General features: G+C 34.8%; 1 protein-coding gene across 1 annotated transcript in view; it reads right to left on the reverse strand.

Annotated features, from left to right (window-relative positions):
- Positions 1-3,419: 3,419 nt before the first annotated feature.
- Positions 3,420-25,403, reverse strand: part of RSPO3 (R-spondin 3) — a 58,149-nt gene continuing 36,165 nt past the window's right edge. The window contains exon 5 of the mRNA XM_087972365.1: positions 3,420-4,788. Within this exon, the coding sequence (XP_087828491.1) occupies positions 4,604-4,788 (185 nt within the window). The 3' untranslated portion in view covers positions 3,420-4,603. The remainder of the gene's footprint in view (positions 4,789-25,403) is intronic.

A 25,403-nucleotide genomic window follows, 5' to 3' on the forward strand; every position in this document is an offset into this window, starting at 1 on the left:
TGTATTATCCCTTATGTCTGCAATATCACACACATTGATTCATGTATTAATTTGGAGACATACAAACTTCCTCTATATCAGTCAAAATTCTCAATGTTCTAGAATAATCAATTCTGAAAAACAAAACAGCACAATAAATTTGCTGTCATTCTCCACACTTTTTAGGAGTTTCAGCATATTGCTGAACTGCAACATCCAGCTTCCCTAGGAAGTATGGTGAATGACAGCAATTATAAAATATTGCTTGGAAAATTACATTCATCATGTTATTTTGTTTTTCAAATTTGATTGTCCTAGTATATTAAGAATTTGAAGAATATGTTGCTGCAGATAATTATTCCCATTTCTAATTTATCCACACGATACTGTAGAAGTGGAGCTGGCACTTTAAATGTATAGGAACGGATATTAATGCTGTTTTTTAAATGTTTCCACAGTTTTAGCTTGAATTGGGGAAACTGTAGGCTTTGTGGACTTTCTAACACTGCATCCTCTCCCCAGTCTGTACAACAAACCAAGTAGTGCCATCAAAAATTGGTAGCAAAGTGGTGGCACAGCTTTGACAGTTTTAGCACAACTATATACAGGTTTTTAAAAATCCAACTAAAATGGAGGACATGGATTAAAAATACTGGCATTCCCCTCTCCCCAGTAATAGCATCGCTGTTCTACTCATGTGGCCTTGAGTGGGGGAAATAATTACAAAAGGAATGTAACATACAAATATTCCTTATTATAGTTTAAATCAGCTTCCAAGTTTGTACATTACATGCTTCCATTCCAGGGAATTGGCACAGTTGCTATAAGTGAGATGGAAGAAACAATGGTTAGTTACTAGAAAATGCCAAATCCTATGAAAAAGCAACATTGAGATTATTAAAATTAAGATTTTAATACATGTTTATAATATTAATATTACTTTTATGCCCATTTTCCAATTACATTGCAGCTGGGATTTCTCTTGAGATGTAGATTCTTTGGTAGTGCTATATGATAAAATGTCTATGGAGATTCTCAGTCTTCCAGGTCATGGTTACCTCAAAAGGTGTTTTTTCAAAAGGCAACTGGACTAGGTTTTTTTCCCTTGAGGAGGATGTTTTGTCCCTCATCATTCTTGGATGAGAGGCAAAATGTCTTCCTCAAGAAAGGAACATAGTCTAGTTGCCTTTTGAAAAAGCATTTTTGAGACATTTAAGATGCCATGGTTTATTTATTTATTTGCACCCAAGGCATGCATTAATCAGCAGTGTTTTGTCTCCTGTGATATCTTGCTATTAATTAACAAATGCAGCCATGGGCAATGGCAGGTGATAGTTGACATCACTTGTAAGAAATCTCTTTGCACTTCTTTTTAATCATAATCAGTTTCACGCCAAGGCAACTATCTCTTTTCCTATATGAGAAGCATAAATCACATACTGAAAATGAAGGGTGGGCAAGATTTTCTAAGTCAGGTGGATAAATGTTGGGATCCAGCCAGGTTATAAAATCTCATTCATGCTTACCATTTTAGGGCAAGGATAAGAAAAAGCCAAGTCCAAATCATCATAGTGAACTCATTCAATTTCAAGACCAAGTTAATTTAACTAGGAGATTACTTGTGTGTAATAGCATGGAAGCCAAATATCAGGTAATTCCCAAAGCCACTTGACCTTCGTACTAAAACTGAAGTAGGAAGAAAAAGGAATGTGGGTATCCAAATTAACTCTATCATTATTATAGTTAATAATATAGTTTTTGAAACAAGGTACTTCAACTTGAAGTGAAAACTCTAGACTAGAATGTAAGTAGGTGCTAGTTTTGTTATACAGTTGAAAATATGGTTAGATTAAAAGGGAACTGTTGACATTTCATTAAAACAACACTGCAAAGTCTGACCAGATCAAGAGAAATCCTGGTTAGTTTTTAGTTGTCAGAATGCAATTGATTACCTGTATTCAAAAACAAATTCCTATCCCTGTTAGCTTGTGAGGAAAAAAAGAAATAAATGGTCTTTCACAAAATAGAATAGTGTTAACACTAATTGATTGAAATTAATTTTCCTAATTTGTAATAACTCCATTCTGAGAATTGTTCTGTCCATAGCTTTTTTAGGGTTCTTTCTCATGGTTGAAGTGTAACCCATCTGTCTTTATAGCGGTACACAATCTGCCATCCTTACTAGCCATTCCTATATTGATGCAGGCATGATGCCAATGAATGAAACTGTCCTTATTGTACAGGAATAAAGCCGATAGACAGTAGCGTCTGAGGGAGAAACTCGGGATTGGCCTACCTTGACAGTCTTGGGTATAAGCGGGAAGGAAACATACATTGTATCAGGCTTTCAAGATTCTATTATTATGGTCTAAATAAAATAGAGTTCTAATGTTTCTTGTGGTGGTTTGTTTCCTGACCTGATCTACCTCAGATGGCTAACACCTATTCAGTGTATAAGGCCCATTAAGACAGGCATTATTGGAGTCCCCTATGAAAGTCAATGTGGGCTAAGATTGGCAAGGAGGCAAATTTGATAGTGGTCAGACTAGTAAGTGTTTTGTCTCTGTGCATTTGAAAAGAAAGTGACAGAACTTAAGCTCCATTTTAGAGATGAATTGTCTGCTAAACCCATATCTGGACGAAGCTGGAGACAGATTTAGTGCTATTCTAGAAAAGCGCTAAACTCATGTTCAGTAGGTGAGCAATCAGAAGCAGCCTGCCTGAATGACAATTGACAGACATTATGGGGACTGTACCACGAAGCAGCAGATAGATAGATAGCTATCCTGCAATACCTCCCCTCCTGTCACTACCATAGGCTAGCTGCTGTTTAAGGGTGCTCCAAGAAGCAGAATGAGGGATTGAGTCAGAGATCTGGCAGAAATGAGGGTGAGGGGGACCCAACTTTAAATAACCAGGCTGTTCAGCTGCCCAAAGCACAATAGCCCTTGAAGCCAGTGCCTGGGAATCGGGAAGAATGCATACTAGTATTAGCCTAAGGTCAACTAGTAGGTATGGGTCACCTTGCTGACAAAATAGTCAGCCAGGTTGTATCTCCTGCAAAGCGGTGTCAAGATAAGAGAGATATAATAACCACCCTAGTGGGTACTATTAACAATGATTCAAGACTGTCTCGGGAATGGTTTGGGGAACAGAGAAAGACCACATTATGAAAACAGACCAGAAAAACGTTAGAGCATGTTTGTGTCCATAGCAAGTGAAGAAACTCAACCTTGGCGCTCACTGACTGTGAGAGAAGAAAAATGAGCGATATTGTTTTTCTGCTTGTGGAAATTCTATAAATTCAGATATAGTGTAGAAATATTTATCCTTTGTCCAACCCTAAAGAATTCTTGCCCACTCTGCTGATAGCATTGTGCCTGTTCTGCCATTCCATCAATCCATCAGCTAGAGGAGTTAATTGGATATTCCCCTGTACATTTAGTAAAGTGGCCTTAGTTTATTAGATAAAACATTTCTAAAGAACAGCATACTTTTCTCCATTTACAAAGCAGACTGTGTGACAATGTTCAATTACAAGAGGGATTAAAAAGTCATCAGTGCAAATGTCCGATTTGTGTGATCTCCCATCTCTGTTCTTTATTATCTCAGTGTTTTGCTCCCCCCCCCCCCCATATGATTTGTCAGTCACTGGAAGATTTCAGTTATGAGAATGATATAAAGCATAGAACAGCTGTATTACCAAGGTTTTGACAGAAAGTATTCTGCTATCTTGCAAATAATAGGGCTATCTAACGCTTGTCTTTGCAATATGTTTACCGAGGCTTCCATTTCTTTTGTGCCTTCGCTTCAGAGCCTTGGAGTTCTTCAGTCTGGAATTTCTAATATGAATCACAAAATCCAGTGAACGTAATTCTGACAAGACTGCGGTATTAAATATTCAGTTCTTAAAACATTTTCTTCTTCCTTCTTTTTATGCAACGTATATATACTGTAATGATGCACTTAGGGATACTGTATCTTTTACCTTAGGCATTATTTGCCTCATAAAAGAATGGGTTGAAAAAATACTTTACAGAAGAAAAAGTAGTCATCCAATATATTGTTATACCTTATACCATATTGATAATTATATACAAGCTTCTAAATTGACCCTTAGAGATAAAAGCTAAAGTCCTTTTGAATCCACTTGATTCCTGGTGACTTCAGGGGCACATCCACGTAGCTTCCTCAGCAAGAGTGTGGAATTGGTTTACCACTCCCTTCTTCTGGGATTTTTTTTTTTTTCATGACTTCCCCGTTTTGCTTACCACTTTGCCAATCTTGTAGAACTTAGCCAGGCCGCACCCTGCCGAGCTTCCAAGCCTGACCAGATCAACCAGACAGTGCCACCTGCTAAGACACTCTTTAAGAGATGCATGGAAGCATGTAATATAAGGATGAACGTATCCCATTTAAAGAAAAAAAAAAAAACCTAAACAAAAATCTTGCTTCATGTCAGTCTTCCGATTAAACTGTGACTGCATGAAGAATATAGTAAGTATTGGAATGTTGTCTAAGTATAGCTTGTAATATTGTCTATTGGTGATAATTGGGGAACACTGACCCTGGAGGTCTGGTGGTGATAGCAGCAGCAATAGTCTTAAACAGTGGTGTAAGGCGGTTAGTGTGCAGTGCTGATGGCAACTAGTTTCTGCTGTTTATTCTGGCCTTTTTTCTTCTTCGGTTGCATTTTGTTTTTTCTCTCTGGATCTCTGCCCTGCCTTCTGGATTCTTGGTCTCTGTTTTCCTGACTGGTTTCTTTGCTTTCTTCTCTCTTTGGTTTTTTTCGTCTGTCCCTTTTTCTTTCTGCAATAAAAAAACTACATTACGTTACAAGGTATATCATTTATTTTTATTTATTTTTTATTTTATTTGTCAATAGCTTACAAGATAATAAACGTAAGTATAAATACAGGAAATGGGTACGAATAATTGGGGACAATAGGACAGGGATGTTAGGCACAATTGTGCGCTTATGCACGCTCCTTACATACCTCTTAGGAATGAGATGAGGTCAATAGTGGTTAGTTTGAGGGAAAAGGAGTGTTTGAGGAAGTATGATTAGTTTCTCTTATTCTGGTATTCTCAAACCCTGAACTCTTAAATAAAGAAAAACTTCTGACATTGGCCTCTTCCAAGAACAAGATTAAGAAGATCTGGAAATATAGAGAACTGAGTCCATTGTCAACATTTTGACAAATAATTCAAAATATAAATTATAGCCCCTGTCTTTTCATTTTAAAGTGCTTTAAGAGGCATTATGTACAATGTCATCACATATTATTTTTATATAAAAAGCCTTTAGATTACTATAGTTACAAGTCAAAATTGTTCAGTATATCATATATTATAATCAGATGAGTAAAACTGCAGCCTTAGCTTTGTTCCATATATTTTAATAATTAGCAATACCTTACAATTGTGATGATGTTTGTAAGTGTCTTTCCTATGGGGAGTAAGCCAGAATTTAAAATCAAACAGTAATAAAACATTTTTATTTATTGCATTTATGTCATATCTTGCTTCTCTGGAATACTGATCTACATAAATGGCAAGGACTCTTCCCTGATTTGGTTCACAAAGCACTGAGAAAGAATAACTGAGCCAGAGACATGGAGAGCTCCACGACTGAATAGGGACTTGAATTTATATCTTGCCAGTTAGTTGTCGAATCATAAAGTTGGAAAGGCCATCATATCTACTCCCTTGCTCAGTGCAGGAATCCAGATTACTCTAGAATCCATGCTTGAAGACATTCAGGGAAAAGGAACCCATTATTCCTTTGGATAATGGATTCCACCATCTAACTGCTCTTACAAAATTTTTGTTATCTTTCAACCAGAATCTGTCCTTTAATATTAAATTACTATTCTTTGTCCTGTCTGGAATAAACCAGAACAAATTTTGACTGTTGTCTATGTCAAGAAACTTTCAAATGCTCTCTGGAATAATTCAGAATAAATCTTAAATTTCAGATACTTGAAGGGTTCTATTCCCTTCAGTCTTCTCAAGGTTCTTTCAGTCTTCTTCATCATATTAGTTACTAGCTGTAAATCATCCTCATCTGCATTTCAGAAAAACTATGTAGCAGAAATTTATTAAAATCTTGTGGCTAAGAAATGGACTCAGCATTTAAATAGAATCCGACCAATGCAGAATACTGTAACTGTTAATTCCAATTATTTTGAAATTACATTTTTATACTTTATGTAATAGAATTATATTTGCCTTGGGACTTCCGGTTTGTCGGCAGCGGCAGGGATTCGCGATCCTGCGCGATCCCTGTTGCGCTAGCCGTCTTGGTGCCTCCGATCTGGATGGGTTTGAGGCTAAGGTTGCCCGTAGAGGCAGCCGAAGATAGGAGGGATCCGGACAGGGGTTGGGGTTTTCGAGACCCCTTCCCCACCCAGCTTAACCCTCTTTTCTCAAGGCGGTGGAGCGGCGGTCAGCAATGGCCGCCACAAAGAAGCTGACAGCTGGATAAGATTGTGCTGGAGGAAGAAGGAGAAAGTTCTGAAGCGAAAGTTTTTGGCTGAACTGGGACTATAAGATACAAGTAATATCCTGAAAATCCTGATTTTTTGAAAGATACTTTGTTTCCAGAAGAGATTTACAAGCGGCGAGTGAAAGTGCTTAAAGAGAAAGTTTACTCTCCTTCCACATGGATTTAACAAATGGATATTGAAAATCCTGCTATTTTACAGAAGGTAAAAATTTAAAGCTTTCTGTTATAAGTGGGAAGGGAGAGGACAAAAGGAAAATTTTATTAAGATTTTGTTGGAGGAGATGCCTGGAAGATTTTGAGATTGGAAGTTAATTGCAATAAGACTTTAAAATACAGATTGGGTTTTTTTCCCCTTGCCAATTGATATTACCCCAGGAAGAAAAAGTGTGAAGAACTTTGTGCTCTGTTTGGATTGTTTGATGACTTTGGGATTTTGGGGAATTGTTTCAAGCTTTGAATTATCTTGGTTGTTTTAAGAAGAAGAAGAGAAAAAAGAAGAAGAAAAGGTTTATAATGGCTTTATCTGTTGATGAACTGAGAGAGGAATATGGTAAAATAAAAAAAAGAAGGTAAAGACGGTGTGAGAGAAATTTTTCGCTTTTTAGAAATGGCGCTTGCCACTTATCAACAAACACAACAATTAATGGAGGAGGAGGAGGAGGAGGAGGAAGAAGAAGAAGGAAGAAGAAGAAGAAGAAGAAGAAGAAGAAGAAGAAGAAGAAGAAGAAGAAGAAGAAGAAGAAGAAGAAGAAGAAGAAGAAGAAGAAGAAGAAGAAGAAGAAGAAGAAGAAGAAGAAGAAGAAGAAGAAGAAGAAGAAGAAGAAGAAGAAGAAGAAGAAGAAGAAGAAGAAGCCATCTTTAACGAGTCTACAAAGTTGATTAAAAAGGACATAAGACTTAAAAAACATCCAAGAAAGAGAAAAATAAGATGCAAAATCAATACAATGTTAGAAAGCAAAGAAAAGAGAAATACAACAGAGAGGGGAAGCTAAGGGGGTAAAAAGACCAGATGGGATAAGATAGGAAGGAAGAAGGGGGAAAAAGCCACAAAGGTATGAAACAAGATGTGGAAAAGAAATCTTTTTTAGGGATAATGGGTAATGCATAACTTTGTTCCAAAATGTTTCTGCAAGGTACATGATAGTATTGTAGTATTTGTATTAGAAATAGAAAATTAGAATTTTACAAGACTTAAGTAAAGATTAAAACATTAAAGGTTTAATAATGATAGATTTTAAGATTTAATAAAATATTAAAAGGAATGTTTAAAATATTTAGTTTAAGTATAGAGTATAATTGACTATTGTGTGGATGTTTGTATGAACTTATTATTATGGTATTTGTTTTTGAAATAGATAATTGGAATGCTATGAGATTTAATGTTTAATTATATATTTAATTACTTTATGGATTTACTATTTTAGTAAGTAGAATGTACTAAGCAGAATTAGATAGGGAACTAGGTGTTACCTTAAATGTAAATTTAGGGGAGCGATGGAAAGGCATCATACTTGATTAGTGATTTCAGGAGAAATCTTTTTTTTTCTAATATGAATGAGATAAATGGATAATTGGAAAAGAATGGACAAAAGATACAAATATAATGATTTGGAAAGCGGGAGAAGTTATAATGAAGATATAGAAGGGTAATAAGATAGGTAATGGCATATAAGTTGAACATGAATTTAATTGAAGTCCATACAAAGAGAGGTAATCCGGGCCAAGCTACTTTTAAAAAAGAAGTTTTATGTTTTTGTGTTTTGTGTGTGTATGTTTGATTGAGATTTAATAAAACCTTGGGAGAAAGCGAGAAGAATATTTGTAAACAAGGCAGAGGGAAATATGAATATGATGAGTATAAAATGGATAAATATAGAAGAAATGTAATTGAATAAGAGCAAAGAGAAATAATAAGAAATCTGCTAAAAATATTTAAGTGGAAATGGGATATATTAGAATTATATTGTATAAAAACATGTTTTATATGCCTTGTAAAAATTTATAATGGAAAGAGGTTTAATGTCTTTAATGTCTAATGATGCTTTTTTTGTCTTCAAAATTAATAAAATTTGTTTCAAAAAAAAAAAAAAAGAATTATATTTGCCTTTTTTGCTGCCATATTATGCTGCTGAATAATATTCAGTTTGCAATCAACTATTCCAAAATCTTTTTTTTTTTATAAATAATATTACCAAGCCAGATATCTCTGTCCATAATACATGCATGTAATTTTTGTCTTCCAAATGCATAAGTTTCTGTGGTCTATTTTATTATATTATTTTTCAACCTATCTAACCTATGAAGTATATCCCTGAAATCTCTTTCTCAAAATCCCATCTAACTTTGCATCATCTGCAAATAAACATCCCTTCCACTTCTTTAAGTGATTAAGAAAATATTAAAAAATAAACAGTCTATGGCTGAAGCTTGTTGGAACTCAGCCACAAACAGTGGCTCCAGTTTGATTAGGAATTGTTGATGATGTCTTTTAGTACAACTTTTGGAACAACTGTATGTCCACATAATTGTTAATGCCATCCAGCTTAGGTTAGTTACTCTTGGGTGCTAAACAGAATGTCATGGAATGTATTGTCAAATCCTGGAAAGGAATGTTAAGAGATCACCTTGGATTGGATTTTCAAAGTTGATGCCAGTCCTTAAGTAGGTCAGATGAAGAAACAAAAACCACAAGGCAGCCTGTGGTTCGCGGACCCTGGGAGGGCTGCAATGCCATCACAGGGGGTCTGCAAAGGCTTGAAGAAATGTTATGATTTAAATCTTGAGTTTAGTTTGGGGGTCCGTGCTCACCACAAAAGGTATTTAAAGGGGGTCCATGGTGAACAAAAGGTTGGGAATCGCTACTATAAGAATTCCTGGAATGCTACTTTCTTGTTGTGGGGTATAGTAACAGAATCTTGAAAACCTCCCTTCCAAAGGACATCTCTACCTTCCTTTACATATGCTTTGCTTAGGCCAAGATATATTATTACAACCTATTAAGGAAATTATCTAATTAAAATAAATGAAATGAGGTTAAGACTTGACAAAGCCAAGGCCAGGACTTTAAACTTGTTAAGTATTAACCACTCTATACTTGCTCTTTATAAAAGTGGTAAATACAACTAACATAATTATAATCTGATACTAAAGTTGAACATATTCTCTTTTTAGTTCCGTAACTATTCCAATGGACTCTGGACAAGGAAGAATGAATAAACTAAACTGACTTAAAAATTAGAAGAATAATTTACAATGTGATTAATGCAGTTGGAGAAAATGTGAATGCAGATTTCTTCAAGTGCTCAAAATAAAAAAAAAAAACTGCTGTAATTCTGAATAGATTTGTAATGCATTGCACTTAGTTATGTGAGCTAAAATTCCACTAGGGGGCACCCTTGTGCTTTTTAAATTCATCTTTTGAAATGCCTTCAAATAAAGATTTTTCTAAAATGAACATTGTAAATTTCTTTTTATTTTTTTTGCGACATGGTCTGTTCTGATTCTGAGTGAATGAATTCTATGTTCAGTTTCATTTTTATGGTGTTTGTGTTCTCTGAATCCATCTGATTTATCAGACAATGCAATCATAAAGGGACAGACATAAGACACACAATGTAATGTTGTCTTATAGGTTATGCCATATAACCAAGAATGAGTGAGAATAAACAGGTGCAGTGCTATCATATTTTATGATACAAGAATGAGAAGATGGACAGAATTATGCACTATACCCTGCAATTTAATATTTATCCAATATTATGGGCCTTCAAAGATAGAGTTTTTTTTATAACAGTTCTTTTTTTTCCTTAAACTAAAGTGTTGTAAGGAAAGCATTATGCTCAAAAATAAGCTAATCTTACTTGACAAATTATATTTTCTGACTTTTTAATTAGAGGATTAAGAGGCATAATATGTTACTTGAAGCTCTCTGATTTATTTACTTATTTATTTGCTTCTGCTTGGCTTTCCCTGCCTTTATCCTGAAAAAAATGGTTTATAATTTAGTCTGGACATGGTAGCAATTCAGGTTTGTGTGAAACCACTTACTTAGGTTGCATACCTGGTAGGACTTATAATGTCCATCTAACCAGGCTATCTATTGTGGCACAAACAAGAAAGAATAAAGGTAACAATTCAAGAAGACATGCACCTGAAGAACCAGCTTTGCAAAGAAAGTACTGATATAATTCTTGATTACTACCCACAGGTCATTTCAAACCACTTACATTCCATTAATGCAGAATTATGCATATTTCTAGCATCTTTTCCTCATTTCCAATAAGCATGACCAATTTATTGGAGACAGGTCAAATTTCAAATACCCTGAGGCTGAACATGACAGATCCTGGCCAAAACAAAATTTAAGGATTCCACCCCTCCCATTACAAGGTATCTGTTCAGACCTTTTAATTTCCTTTGTCAACAAATAGTTCTAGCTTCTTATATTTTAAGTGTATGGAGATTTGTGTTTTTACTGAAGAGCAAATGTCAGTCTCCCTGCTTTTGAGAAATGTTATCATGATGGGAGTGTTTTTATTAGAACAGTCCCACAGGTACAGGAAGTAGAATCTATATTTTCCGAATGATAGGTTTTTTTGGATATTGCAGTTCTGAGTATTAATTGCATGATATTATCACAGTAATGATACAAGGGAGATCAAGGTGAGGGGGTATAGGATTGAGTCAATGGCAGCCAATAACTTTCATGTTCATGTAGAGTTTGAAAACCAGATTTCCCAGTTTTGTGTCCAGTCATCTCCAAAACGCTTGTTAGTAGGTATGCAATTCCTAACCTTTAACACAATGTCCCTGCAAGTAAGATTGTCTTTGCACATGTAGCCACCCATTTATAAAACATGAACTTGTAATCAAGCTGTTGTTTATGCAGAATAGTAATACTTATATGGTCAATACTCTTGAAACTTATATTAAACATGATGGAATTTTGAAAAGTTCTAAAATATAATAGTGGGATTTGCTGCTTAAACAATCTGTGCATATATATGTCTTGTATATAATATAAGATAGGGATGATATATGTATGTAGTATGACTTAGGATCAGGAATTTTGGTATAAATAGTTGTAACTTCTTTTTGGCCTTCTACAGTTTAGTGCCTCCTACAAGATTCCCTTGAGGTCACAGTTGTTCTTTATGAGACATTAGTTCAGCTGGCAAAGGCGTTTGAGTAAACTAGGAATACAAATGTGATGCTGCCTTATGTCAGAATCGCATGTTTAGTCTGCATTTCAAGAAATAATCAGGAAAAGTTATACATGATAAGGTACAGATGCTCCTATCCCACAGATATCTAAATTATTTCAAATACAATATTATAGTAAGAGAGCAGCCAAATGAAATTATTTGATTTCATGTTTAAATGATTTTTAATTCAAACTGTTTCTTTAAAAAAAAATGCTTTAAAAAAAATCAAAGTAGTTTTATCCCTCCAATAAAATACACATATTTCAAATAATTTGTAATGTAATACAGGTTTCTCTTATGCGAATAACACTTTTGTTTCCATAATTGTAAGATCTTAAGAAATAGGAAATATAAAGTCTAATATCATCCCCCCAAAGTCTAATGATATTTTGGGGGGCCTAGAAGAATAATGCATGCATTGTCTAGCAAACTAATATATTAGATATAGGCAAGCTACTGTGACCATAGCATTTTCAAAGCAAGTGACTCCATCTGAGTTGGGAAAATAAGTTAAACTTTATGTGGGAAAAAAGATAGAAAACCTATTTCCTCTTTATCAAGAGAAGACTATTTTCTAATGTCCAACATAGATACACAGAACTAGAAAACAAAATGTAGCCTATAAAATCATGGTTAAAGATAAAGCCACATCTGTATATAACAAAAATATTAAAACCAAAATATAATAAAATAAAAAAAACCAGTTACCATAACTAAACTTAATTCCCCCTTTCCCAGCACTTGGGGGAAAAAGCCAGGTCTTGATTGCTTTTTGGAAGATTAAAAGGGTGGGAGCCAGTCAACTTTTTTTTGGGGGGGGGGATATTACATAGGGCAGGGGCTACCTCAGAAAAGGCACACTTTCTGAATTCCATAACATGGCAACATTTAAGGGAAAGGACTAGGAGCATGCTGATTGTATTTGATCTGCAAGTCGGGCAGATGTCCTTAGGGAGAAGCAGTCATGCAAATAACCTGGTCCCATGTCATATAGAGCTTTAAAGAAAGTAATAATCAGCTCCTTGAATCCCACCCAGAAAGAAACTAGGAGCCAGGTGGGTAAGCCTAGAAATATCCTTCACTTTGTGTGTTGCTGATTCTGTACTAATTGGAACTTTCAGTTGGTCTTCACAAGCAGCCCAACATAGACTGCATTGCAGTAATCCAACTAGGAAATAACCAAGGCACAAGTGACCATGTACAACAAGGGCCCTCTGTAGCTGAGAACCAGCCACCCTAACTTTTCCTTAAAAAGGAAGGTTGAAGAAACCAGACAAATGGTATCTAACACTGTTGGGTTCAAGGATGGCCTCTTGAGAATTGAATGGCCCACTGCTTCATTCTAAGCAGGTGATACCAATGCCTCCCACACCAAAGCATTAACCAGTGGTTGGTCTCAACTACATGCTACCTCCTGAGAGGCCTTGTCCAAGCAGGAACGCAGAACATAGATAGCCAAGCTCACAGCCACGAGAACTCTGTCCACTTCCTTGGGTTCAGTTGGCTTACACTTCAAAGATAACGGGGCTCAGAGATTAAAAATCTAGATTTTTTTCATTGAAAACTAACACTGACTAGTCAGATAAAGCAGATGAATGGACATCCAGTCACAGTTCTTTGCATTGGTTAAATGTGCTATATTGATATTTAATGTGTAATAATGTCTACATTTGCACCAGGCTGTATACCCTGACATGTAACAAATATACAATACTGAGTCCCCCTCCTTTTTCATGTATGAGCAACACAAAAATACCCTCAGTAAGGCACATAATGAAAAATGAATAACACCATTATATTTTTTTAAAAACCCACCACTTTTAAAGAAAGTGCAGCCACATTTTTATTATAAACAAAATGAAAAAGAAGAAAGGCAACAAAAAGATATAATAAGCTATGTAGAGCACAATTTGGCACCTGGCAAAGTCCACAACTTTGCCTGGTGCAAAGAGGAGCATTTTGACAGCAATGTTTACTGTTCTCTTTTTAGGGCCTTCCCCAGTTGTGCTGCGGAAGCCTGTAGGATTTATATTGCGAACAGCTTGAAACAGGCATTTCAAACTTTTTTTTTTTTTTGCTACTGCTGCTGCTATTACTGCTGCTATTGCTGCTACTGCTGCTGTGCCACAAAATACTAAATTGCAAGCACTGAGGCAATGGAATGGCACCACTTATTGTTAAGACTAAATGGGATATATAATTTTTACCATGATTAGTTGAATATTACTTATTCCAGTTACTATGATATACTGTATGTCAAATGTTAATTCCAATGATACCCTGTGCACTAAAGTGATGGTAGAGAGTTTAAACTTTAGGATAACATGTCTTGTTCTAGCCTAAAAAGCAAAATTGCTAGAAATAAGATCAGTATAATCATTATGAGAAAGAAAAGCCACAACAGCTATTTCATGGGAATCTAAACTATAGTAATTCATTCTGCTTGGATTTGAGTATTCAGCTTTGTCTTACAATATACACTACAAATAAAATTCTACTGTCCTATATCCTCCTTTTTTTTCTTCCTAAAACTGTGAGTGCTATTAGGCATGCAGGAAACCATAAACAGCCACATTACATATTTCATAGTGTATTGGATTCCAAATAATTCTGTCCTCAAAGCCTATTATGGATTAGCATGCTAATGATTTGTCCAGATATTCAAAACACACAAGTATTTCTTCATATAGCCTACAATACTTGTGTCTCTGTGATTCCTCACTAATGAATGCAATGTGCTTTAGATATACCAACCCTTTTTAGAATTTTTGTGTGTGATATATAGGCTTTTTAAGATCAAGGGTAAATCTAGTCTAATTTATATTTAAAATATAAACGCCCAATTATGCTGATTTCTCTATTTAATTATCAAGAATCACTTCCTGTCTATTCAACACTGCTAATATACAATAAAAGTACAATTTGTTTAATGTCATAACAATAAAAAGAAACAGAACCATTCACTTCAATAAAGTCCAAAATCAAAGTTGCAGTTAGAAAATAAAACAGGATCTTATACCATTAAAAGTTTGATGGAACAGATTAGAGCTGTCCATCTAAAATTTGTAAAGTGGAGCTAATTTCATTTTAATTTAATTTAAAGCAGAGCCAAATTAATCATGAAGGAATGGAGCAGGGTAGCATAGTTATTCTAGATTCAGACTGTCTTCAATGTCTTCATCTCATCTTATGATCTTTCAGCCTAATTTACCTCACAGAATTTGTGCAAAATATGTGTGAGAAATTGAATTTTTAAAACAGGTAGTAGCTCAATGCAACATAATAAATAAATAGAAATATTTATGAAAATTCATAAATAGTGTGCCCAATGTTTGGACTGTTCTATCTGGCTGCGAAGATCTAAACAATCTCTGGATGGCAGCAGATACAAAACACTCTAAATCTTTGTTTCTATCTAGTACCTATCCGGAGTTTTGCAGCCCAGATCTGGTAACCCTAATTATATGATGAAATTATAATAAATTGTAGGTAAGCCATTATCCATATTTCAATGTTCTAGCATTTGCATCACTCACTAGTATTTATTAATTGATGCACATTTCTAATCAACTATTCGTTTTATAAATTAATGAGTTAAATTCCTAAATTATTCTGGAACTAACGGCACTGTTCACACACACTTGTAATTGGGTAAGTGGCAGAGGTGGTATTCAGCAGGTTCTGACCAGCTCTGGAGAACCAGTAGCGGAAATTTTGAGTAGTTCGGAGAACTGGCAAACACCACCTCTGACTGGAGATTTTACAGTATCTGTACCCTGCCATGCCCACCAAGACACGCCCACAGAACTGGTAGTAAAAAAAAATTGAATCCCACCACTGGTAAGTGGAGAGCAGCAACTTTATGTATGATATGAGAACACCAAAAAAGAAATAAGGAACACCATCAGCTAAGTTTCCAGGAGATTGAATTTAGCCCCATTTACTACCTATAGTAACATGCCTAATTAGATTATCTAATTGCAATGTAGGTACTGGCATTGTTCCATTTGATGGAGCTAATTTTCAAGAGTTGACCAATGCTTCTTTGGTGACTGTGTTTAGATATCTGATGCCATCTGAAGAAAGCGGATGGGATCGCAATATTGTCAAAAAAGTACTTAGTTGGTTTACAGTACTTACTGTGCACTGCCAGAATCATCAGTGATGCAATTTGACTGGTTTAATGACTGAGTGAGTTAAGCATCTTATAGAAATAGGGCCAGTTGCAATATATCTTTGTACTTAAAACACTAATATATGATACAATTCTTCTGCATTTATAAGTGCAGTTTGGTTACCAGTAATGTAATAATATACTACTTAAACAACTGCTGTGGAGTAACTATTTCTTAATAAGTCTCCAGTCTCAATTTGCCTTGAATAAATGTTTTACTGGATGCAACTGAATGTGCTATTGTTAGTTGCTATAGGGATACACACAAATAGTCCAAATAGCATGTGTTATGTAGAAACATATTTTTTCAATTTCAAACATGTCTGAAACACATGTCAGTTAATACCTATTAAACATAAAATTGTTCATAAAAATTTCTCTATATATCTTTTGAAATGTATTTTTATGCACCACTTGGAGCTGAGCTGCAAAATTGGAATTCATGTGTAGCTGATTTTTCTTCTGATTTAAATTTGATGTATTATAAAATTGGGTTATATATTAATACCTTAATCCTTTGTTATTTTCCAGTTTTAATGCCAAATTAATCATTTGCTGCATGGTTTTTGATTCATTGTCCCATGGTTTTATGTTTAATTTTAATATTTTCTTGAAGGAGCACTCTGGATTGGTTACCAGGACCAGAGGTTTTGACTTTTGAGCTTTTGGACTTGTGCTGGAGTTCATCCTCAGGAAACTTCTCTCTGGTAGAGTGTGTATTTTGGGTTATTCTATGTGTGGCATTTATATGGTGCCTGTGTGGTGTGTCACTTTTTAGATATAGATTGGGGTGCTGATGGCTGGGTATTAAGTCATTGACTGTTGTTTTCTTGTGCTGCCAAGTCCTCGTCTCCTAAGTACTTGATATGCTGGATGTCAGGATTTCGGTGATTGCCCTAATTAAATCATGATCCAGAAGATTTATTAGGAGCAACATGTCTGGCATTAGCCTGTATGAAGCCACCTCTGGCATATGTAATTTACAGTCCCCTGTGACCCTGTTTCCTCTCTCCCCCCTGGGTGTATCATAAATCAGATTCTCCAATGAAGCACGTTCAGGCTGGATGTCATCAATCACATTCTCCAATTAAGGTTTTTTGTGGGCAGAAGATTTGGTAGCTTAGTTATAATCTTTGTGAGATAAGTGTGGAATGTACTTCTGGTTTTAAACTGCCACCCTGCTCCTTCAGATTTCCTCCCCACCCCTGTTTATGGCAACTCTAAAACAGGCATAGGAATGCTTTACGAGTTGACACTGGGGGTAAATCAGGAGTCCTGTTGATTGACGAGGGCCCTGTTACTCAGGCTTCATTCATGTCCCTGGATATTTTTGTGCTTGTTCGTCCAACAATCTTAACTGCAAAATTGAATATATGTCCTTGTTTATTGCAATGTGAGACTACCAATGAGTTTGGATCTCCTCATCCAACCACTCAATTGTGTTCTTGCAATCTGATAGTTAGCTTCCTCCCCATCTGTCCTATATAGTCACAAGAGCAATCCAGGCAGAGGATCTGGTAGATTACATTGGAAGTATCTCCCAGCTCCAAGGCACAATATAGGCACAGAATAGTCCAAAGCACACACTCTGCCAGAGAAAAGTTCCCTGAGGATGAGCTCCAGAACAAGCCTGAAAGCTCGGAAGACAAAACCTCTGGTCCCAGTGACCAACCCAGATTAGATCCTGCAACATTATCCTGGAACACGTATATTCGCCTTTAACATTTTGTGTCCAATCAACAGGAATAAAGGTTGTAAATACTGTAAACAAATGAGACCTATTAAATCTTTTTTTTAACAAGGAATCTATAACAACTTTACCACTATATAGTATAAGATGAAGATTTGTTCTCTATTAATTCAGCCTTAAAGCTCATACAAAGGAAATACTAAATTACAATTTATTGTATCCTAATTGCTTAACTGTGTTTGAGTTGACTGTTAGTAATGTCACGACAATTTGATAAATGTGGTTTATATAAGGTAGGAGTCTAGACTAGATAATATAACAGACTTTTGGACCTGATGTGAATAGTTTTTCCTATGCCTTCGCTGACTTGGACACTTTCTAAGCCACTTCCTAATAAATGGAACTGACTGTACTTCGCCAGTCTTCCTTTATAAAAACTATATTGAAGGTGATACTTGGAATAAGCAGTAGGAATTGAATGCCAATGGCTCAATACCACTTTGAAAGACTCCCATAAAGTCCTGGTTAATTACAGAGTAATAAATAAACTTTCCTGAACTTGGTGGTTAACAATGGTCTAACTGAGTTTCTATGCATGGAAGTATTTCATGGAAAAATAACTAACCCGTATTAAATTGTGCCATCATTATATTTAAAATGTCTATTCCTCCACGTGTTCTTCATACTTTGGCTGAGCTTAACCGAGGTACTTATATATTATTTGTTTTTCTTTTCTTCCCTGCCATCCTTTCTCTTCTACTTACAACATTTCCAATATTCAAACACTAAAATACAGTATTAACCAAAGACATTTCCATCCATCTAATCATGTACTGATGCTAGTTTGTTACACTAGTGTAAGACATCATACTATCCCCCTTTTTTGGTCCTGTTTTTCATTGGCATCTTTTCACACCAGTACACATGAGGAAATCATAAGTTTGCAAAGTTCAATTTTCTAAATGACATTGAGAATCATCATGAAAAAGCTATTTGTATTAAGCATTTTCAGTGCTGGTTGATACTAGTTTTAAGTCACTTCAATGGAATCACCCAAAAATTAAGCAGCTGTACTGACAGTACAGAAAGTCCATGAATTACAATAACAATTGAGCCCAAAATTTATGTTATTAAATGAAACATTTGTTAAGTGAGTTTTGCCCCATTTTACAACCTTTCTTGCCACCATTGTTAAGTAAATCATCATAGTTATGTTAGTAACATGGTTGTTAAGTGAATTTGGTTTCCCCATTAACTTTGCTTGTCAGAAGGTCGTAAAAGGGATCACATAACCCTAGGACACTGCAACTGTCATAAATATGAGTCAGTGGCCAAGCATCTTAATATTGATCATGTGACCATGGGGGGTGGGAATGCTGCAACAATCATAAGTATGAAAAAAGTCCTAGGTCACTTTTTCCAGTGCCATTGTAACTTTGAACGGTCACGAAATAAACTGTTGTAAATTGACAACTGCCTGTATTTAACAGTAAGGATATGAAACAACTTCAAAACTGCTGCACTTATAAAATGTTAATGATTGGGCATGCCTCTATATATTATGCTTAAGTGATTCAGAATAAGTGTATTGGAAAAATGCACAAAGTTGTGTGCATACAATCTATTTACAAATTAGAACCTTCATGTGAAGTTATGCACATTCTGTTCATTATTATACAAAAATATGCATAACATTCCAATTCCTTATTATGGAACATCTAGTTTCTTATTGCTTACTTGTTTTAATTAATTCAACTTAATTAAGTTACTAATATTTGAAGAATAAAATTATTATTTTTAATTAAGGATAAAATTATTTAAGATAAAATAATGATAAATTAATAAGAACCATAAATATAAAAAAATCAAATTATGTACTCTGACTTGGTAAGCAGTTTAAAAGTATTTATTCTATAGTTAATTGCTAAACTTAAACTATATAACTAAATAACTTTTACTTAAGAGAGTCTCAACATATTCAATATATATTTAAATAAACTGTTTACTTGCAGTATATTCTGCACAATTGGCAAGTAACTGTGAACGTAAATTACAGCAGATGTCACAGTTACATTTTAGCCCATCTTAAGAATGAGGGAAAGGAAGGACAAACATACAGAAAGTGTTAATGTAGTACATGACCAAATATGCTCTGAAAATAAAGGCAATTCCTTTTTGTCAATGTTCAAACAGAAATTTGTGCAGAATCTGAGGACTTTCCTGGATTTGGAAAAGTTTTCTTGATCTCAAGTGTTATCTTTAAGACTTCGTGGAAAGTACAGATGGACTTGGATAAAGATATTAAGAAATGCAAGAAAAAAGAAGGCGGAGCCTCCTCGCCGACGGGTGGTAGATCGCAACTCTCTGCGGCTATCGCTCGTGCTCTTTCGTCGGAGAGCCCCAATCATCCTGATTAGGGGCTGAAACTGCCTTGGAGGGGCAGCGGAGTAAGAGGAAGCAACAAGCCTGTTTGTGGGGAGCCGCATCTCCCCCCTGGGCTTGTTTTTTTTTTCCTCCCGAAGACGACTGCAGCGATGGTCTAAAATGGCCATCCCGAAGAGGATGACTCAGCTTGACTAAGATTTGTGCAGGAGGGAAGAAAGAGGTGGATAACATCTGAACCGGGACAACTGGGCAACATAACCAAATAAAAGTACCCGGGATTAAGGTAACATAGAACTTTTAAGAAAAGAAACATGAGCGGCGAAACTACAAAAGAGACAGAGAAAAAAAGGAAAATATTTTTGTCAGCTAAATGGGGCTTCGAACCGGGAAAGGAAGAAGCTGGAATTAAAGATTTTATGAAATTGGACTAAAATAATTTGGGAATAATCAAGTATAAAATTAAAGCTGGACTTAAGATTGTCAAAGAATAATAATAATAAAGTTTACAAATTGGAGACTGATTGTGTTGGAATATTGAGGTTCGAAAACCTTAAATAAAAATACAGGGGGAAAAAGTGAAGACTTCGTATAATGGAGAGTGTCACCTTTTGATAAAAATTTAGTTCAAATAAAAAGGAAAACATTTTGTTTTTGAATGAACTGATATGGATATAACATTACAGAAATATTGAAACAAAGTAAGAATTTTGGAAAGTGAAAGCAGAACCAGAATAAAGGAAAAGCAAGGAAGGAAAGATTGTTTGTGGGACTGATTGATGTTTTTGGTTTAGACCCTGGACTGGAATAGCTGAGAACTTTAAAAATTGAAAGAAGAAAGAAGGAAAGTAAAAGTGGTTTCTTTTTGTGGACTTTAAGGATCATAAAATATAAGAATGATGATATCTCTCTGGGATTTAAAAATGGAACTTAAAAATATGAGAGAATTACTACAGGAAAGAGGCGAATCACTTTGCTCTGTGCTAAAAAATGGAAATGGCGATTGAAGAACAAGAAGAAAGATTCTCAGAGGAGCAGGAATTGACTCAAGGAGAAGACATTTTGAATGGACAATTAACACAAAGAACGTTACAAAGAAGTGGGGAAAGAAGGAAGGTTAAAAAGTTGAATTTCAGGAAAGCAATTAAAAGGGGGAATAATTGTGAAGTTAGGAGACGCAGGAAGATTCAGCAGAAAAGGGGAAGGGAAGATATTAAGGAGATAAATTGGAATGAGAAAAGTTATGGGGAAAAGAGAGGGAGGAGAAGCAGTAAGAAACACGCATGTGAAGGGGAGAAACACAGAACTGGTAAAATGTTGAAAGGAAATTGTTTCTTTACAATTAAAAGAAGGAATACTTGTGAAGTCAGGAAATGCAGAAAGAATGAGAAAAGACATGGGCAAGAGAGGGGAGGAGAAGCAGTGGGAAACACGCGTGTGAAAGAGAGAAACACAGAACTAGTAAAATGTTGAAAAGAAATTGCCTTTTCAGAGATAATGGTTGATGAATTAAGGGGGATTCTGCAGGGTGACAAGGGGTAATAAGAATATTTCTGCAATTAAAAATATTTAGAAAATAGGGTAATATAGATACTGATAACTCTTATTAAAGGGGGGAAATATGCTGTGGAATCCAATTGAGAAGATGTAATGACTAATGGTTTATTGGGAATTAAGATGAGGGAATAAAGGTATATTCTAATCATTAAGGTGGAACACTTAAAATAGTAAAAGGGGAAACTTATACTTGTTCTTTTTTCTTTTGTGTGGGTGTGTTAAGATCTGTATTAATTTAGAATTTATAAAAAAAAAAGTGTAATGGAAAGGGAATGTGACAGACTAAAGAACCAGCTAAATTAATAAGCTTAATAAGTTTAATATAGATTATTAAAAGCAAGGAGAGACATTGAACTTCATTATTACCATTATTAGGCAAATATATATTGTTTATCTTTACGTTTAAAAATAAATATTAAAGGATTATATTTGAAATAATTGAAATGAAACAAAATTGATTGAAATTAATGAAAGAGGCTAGAATTAATGTGTTTGTTTCTCTCCTTACTGAAAATTTGGAATGGAAAAGGTAATAATGGAATTAAGTATGCATATATCAATGTATAATTTCTGTCATATTTGTATGTAAAGATGATGACCCGGAAATATGTTGTCCACTAAAAAGAGATTTTTGTTTTTAATGTGAAAACTGAATAAAGTCTGTTTAAAAAAAAAAAAGAAATGCAAGAGAAATGTTAGTGGAATTCTGATAGATTAAATGGTTAAAAGATAGTTCTGAGGTTCCATCAGTGTACAATCATCTCTCCAGTAGTCAATATACTCTGGCACACTTCAAAGAAGCCCACGAAGAAAGATATCAAGCAAAACTCTCTGCTTGGAACTCCTCTCCAGAGCAGAGTGCCTACAGAGTAGTAGACAAATATCTACTTTGTGGCAATAGCAAAAAAAAATCAATAATATCAAAGAAATGTGAAAGAAATTATCAAGCTCCCTGAGAAAAAGGTAGCAAAACAGGAAGCATTTCAAAGAAGAAGGAAACTAAAGGACCAATTTTGATATAGAAATAATATAAATTTAATCTGTAGCAAAATTACTGTCATGGATGATTACTGGGTAAGAAAATTGCATTAGACAAGAAGGATGAATATTCTGACTCAATTGTATTAAGACAGATTGGCAGCCTGAAACAGTTAATGCAAAAAGCATTTGGGGAGAAACAGTTTTTGTCTAATCATCTTTTCCATCTATGCAATTTCATAAATGCTGAAGTCTCTTCAGGGTTGCTATTTACATTGTATAAACTTAAAATTCATTACATTCATGCAACTAATATCACATAAGGCAGTTTGCCTCATCCCGAGGCATTTCTATAAATGGATATTTAATTTGATCGTAAGTGACCATTAGAATAATGGATTTTATTTTATCTACTACATTTCCTGTGCTATTTATTCGTTCATTTGCTTTTTATGAGTTTAAAAATCTATGATGTAATTATTCCCTGAAACCTGGGTTATTGGGCAGATTAAAATTATAGTTAATAATATATCATGTGTCCAGATGTCCAGAACAATAACATAATTTTCCTTTCTTTTTGTCCCCTTCTGTTGCATTTTAGTCACATTGATAATGCCAATTCAGCTAAATGTTTTTATATTGGGAACTCTCAACCTACTTTAAAGTGGTTCATATGAAGCAGAAATATGCTACATTCCTTGCAAGAGAAAGGAAAAAACATGCATTAAGAGGATTTGTTGGCAGAAAATAAGCAATTAAAAGCCCAATACTTAATGAATCATTTATAGTAGTAGAATTAGAGTTGCAGTTCCAAGTTATGATGACCCAGCAGTGTAGGTAAAAATGTCAACATTGAGATACAACAATTACTGTCATGTTAATTTTGAATCCTCTACAGTCTATAAAGAAAGAGCATTAACTGTAACCATACTGGTGTCATTCATAGGCTGTTGCTAGAAAATTATGCAGGAACAATATGCTCCAGCTGCAGAATCCCTAAGATATTTTATTTATTTGCTTTCTTATTTATTTCAGCGTGTTATATTTATTTTCTGGAGTGAAATTTTTTTATCTTCCTATCTATAAATATAATATTATCTAAAAGGGTTAACAGCCTTATTCTCAATTGCAAAGTACAATATTGCCATTACCCCAAGGGTTATGAAAGATGCATAGAGCTCCGGGCAAAATAAACTCTTTCCCACTTGTAGTGTTCCCACTATAGCACTATATGCCATGTCAGGTGCATGGTGTATAGGTCCTTGTTTATAGGCTGAGTCAGCAGTGAACATGGGATCAGAATGATAGGGTCAGATGGTGGCCCCTTATCTACATGCATCATGATGAAACCTGCTCCCGAAAGGGTGGAGTTTACAGTGTAATATTGCAAGGGACAAAAATTGCAAAGATTGCAGAAACTGCTGAGATAAGTTCATATGTTACTCTAGTTAACTTTTATGTAGACATTATTTGAGGAATCCAGAATTAAAGGATAAGCCTGTTTTGGGACTTGTTTGGCCAATTCCTATTTTATTTTTAATATTTTGTTCATGAGAGGTTTGTTTTTTCCTTGCTCTTCTGATTAAGTGGACAAGGCATAAATCCAACCAGAAACAAGCCAAGAATCTGAAAAGAAACTATGCAACCTTATTTGTACATCACACTAAGTTGCTGTTGCAATCACTATAATACAACAAAAACATTATTTCAAACTGGCTAACAGCAGCAGATTATTTCAAGCCAAAACCCAGGACTATGATCATGATTTAACAATGTGTTATCATAAAGGTGACAATGCAATTAATAGCTTATTAACAAATAAGCACGAAACAATAAAAGCTAAGTACAGTGAGCAAGCTACTTTTTAAGACTTCCAGCTATTTCTCCTTTTAATGGACCTCACAACGTGTCTTCAAATCTTAATTGCTACTAGAAAATTATATTATTATAAATAGACGAAACTGAACAGAAATGAATTACGCATTCATTGTTTCAAAAGAAACACTATACGAGTAGCTTATTTTTCTTTGTGTTACATTTTAATGATGTCTGCATCTGGGTGGTATCTGAGTAGATGCAAATAAAATCACCCAATATATTAATAATTTAAATCTGTTTATATTATATCACACTGTCATTATGAAGAAACACAGTTATCATTAATGAATAGTTGGGCTATTGGAATTTAATTCAAGAGTGTTCTAGAAAGGCACCAAAGGACATTCTCCTGGATTCTATATACAAAATAAAGTGTCTTTGTTGTATTACTGTACTTCACCATATACTAATTATATGAATGTTCCTATGATTTCGAAGACATGATTTAAACATAACAGGAAATTATCCTAATCTTCTTCTGTTGGGGTGGAAGGGTGGAAGTGTCTCTGTCTTAATGAAGATGCAGCATTAAAAGCTCCTTTAGTCCCCTTCTATAGTTCCAAACTAAAATTCTTGACCATCGTAGTCTGAGGAATAACCATAGAAATTGAAAAATGCAGGCAGAATTTCAGAAGAATATAAAATACTGTTACTTCTTTCCACTCTCTGTCCTGGCTTTACAAATGGCAGAAGGTTAATTGGATGTTTTCTATTCTATTTATATTTGCGCTGTCGTTTAAGAATTTTGCTGTATCATAATAAATGAATTAATAGTTTTCATATGTTCCTGGGGGTATTTTAGTTTCTGAGCAATAAAATCAGAAATAATAGCTTTTGAAAAGATAGCCTTTTCTTTATTACTATCATTCTATTACACCTGTAAGATAGCACTTGGTACATTCTATACTGCCATTTCACACTGTGTTTGTGGGGATTATAGTGAAGCCTCATGTGGTGAATATTAAATATTAAATATTGTGTTTAAAGAAATCTTGTTAGATTCGATGAAATGGCAGAGTGAGTCTAAAAATAAAATTCTCTCCCTTTTCAACC

This window comes from Notechis scutatus, chromosome 1 (assembly GCF_049901735.1).
Source record: "Notechis scutatus isolate UNSWTSFEM ecotype Mainland chromosome 1, rNotScu1.2, whole genome shotgun sequence".
Lineage (NCBI taxonomy): Eukaryota > Metazoa > Chordata > Lepidosauria > Squamata > Elapidae > Notechis > Notechis scutatus.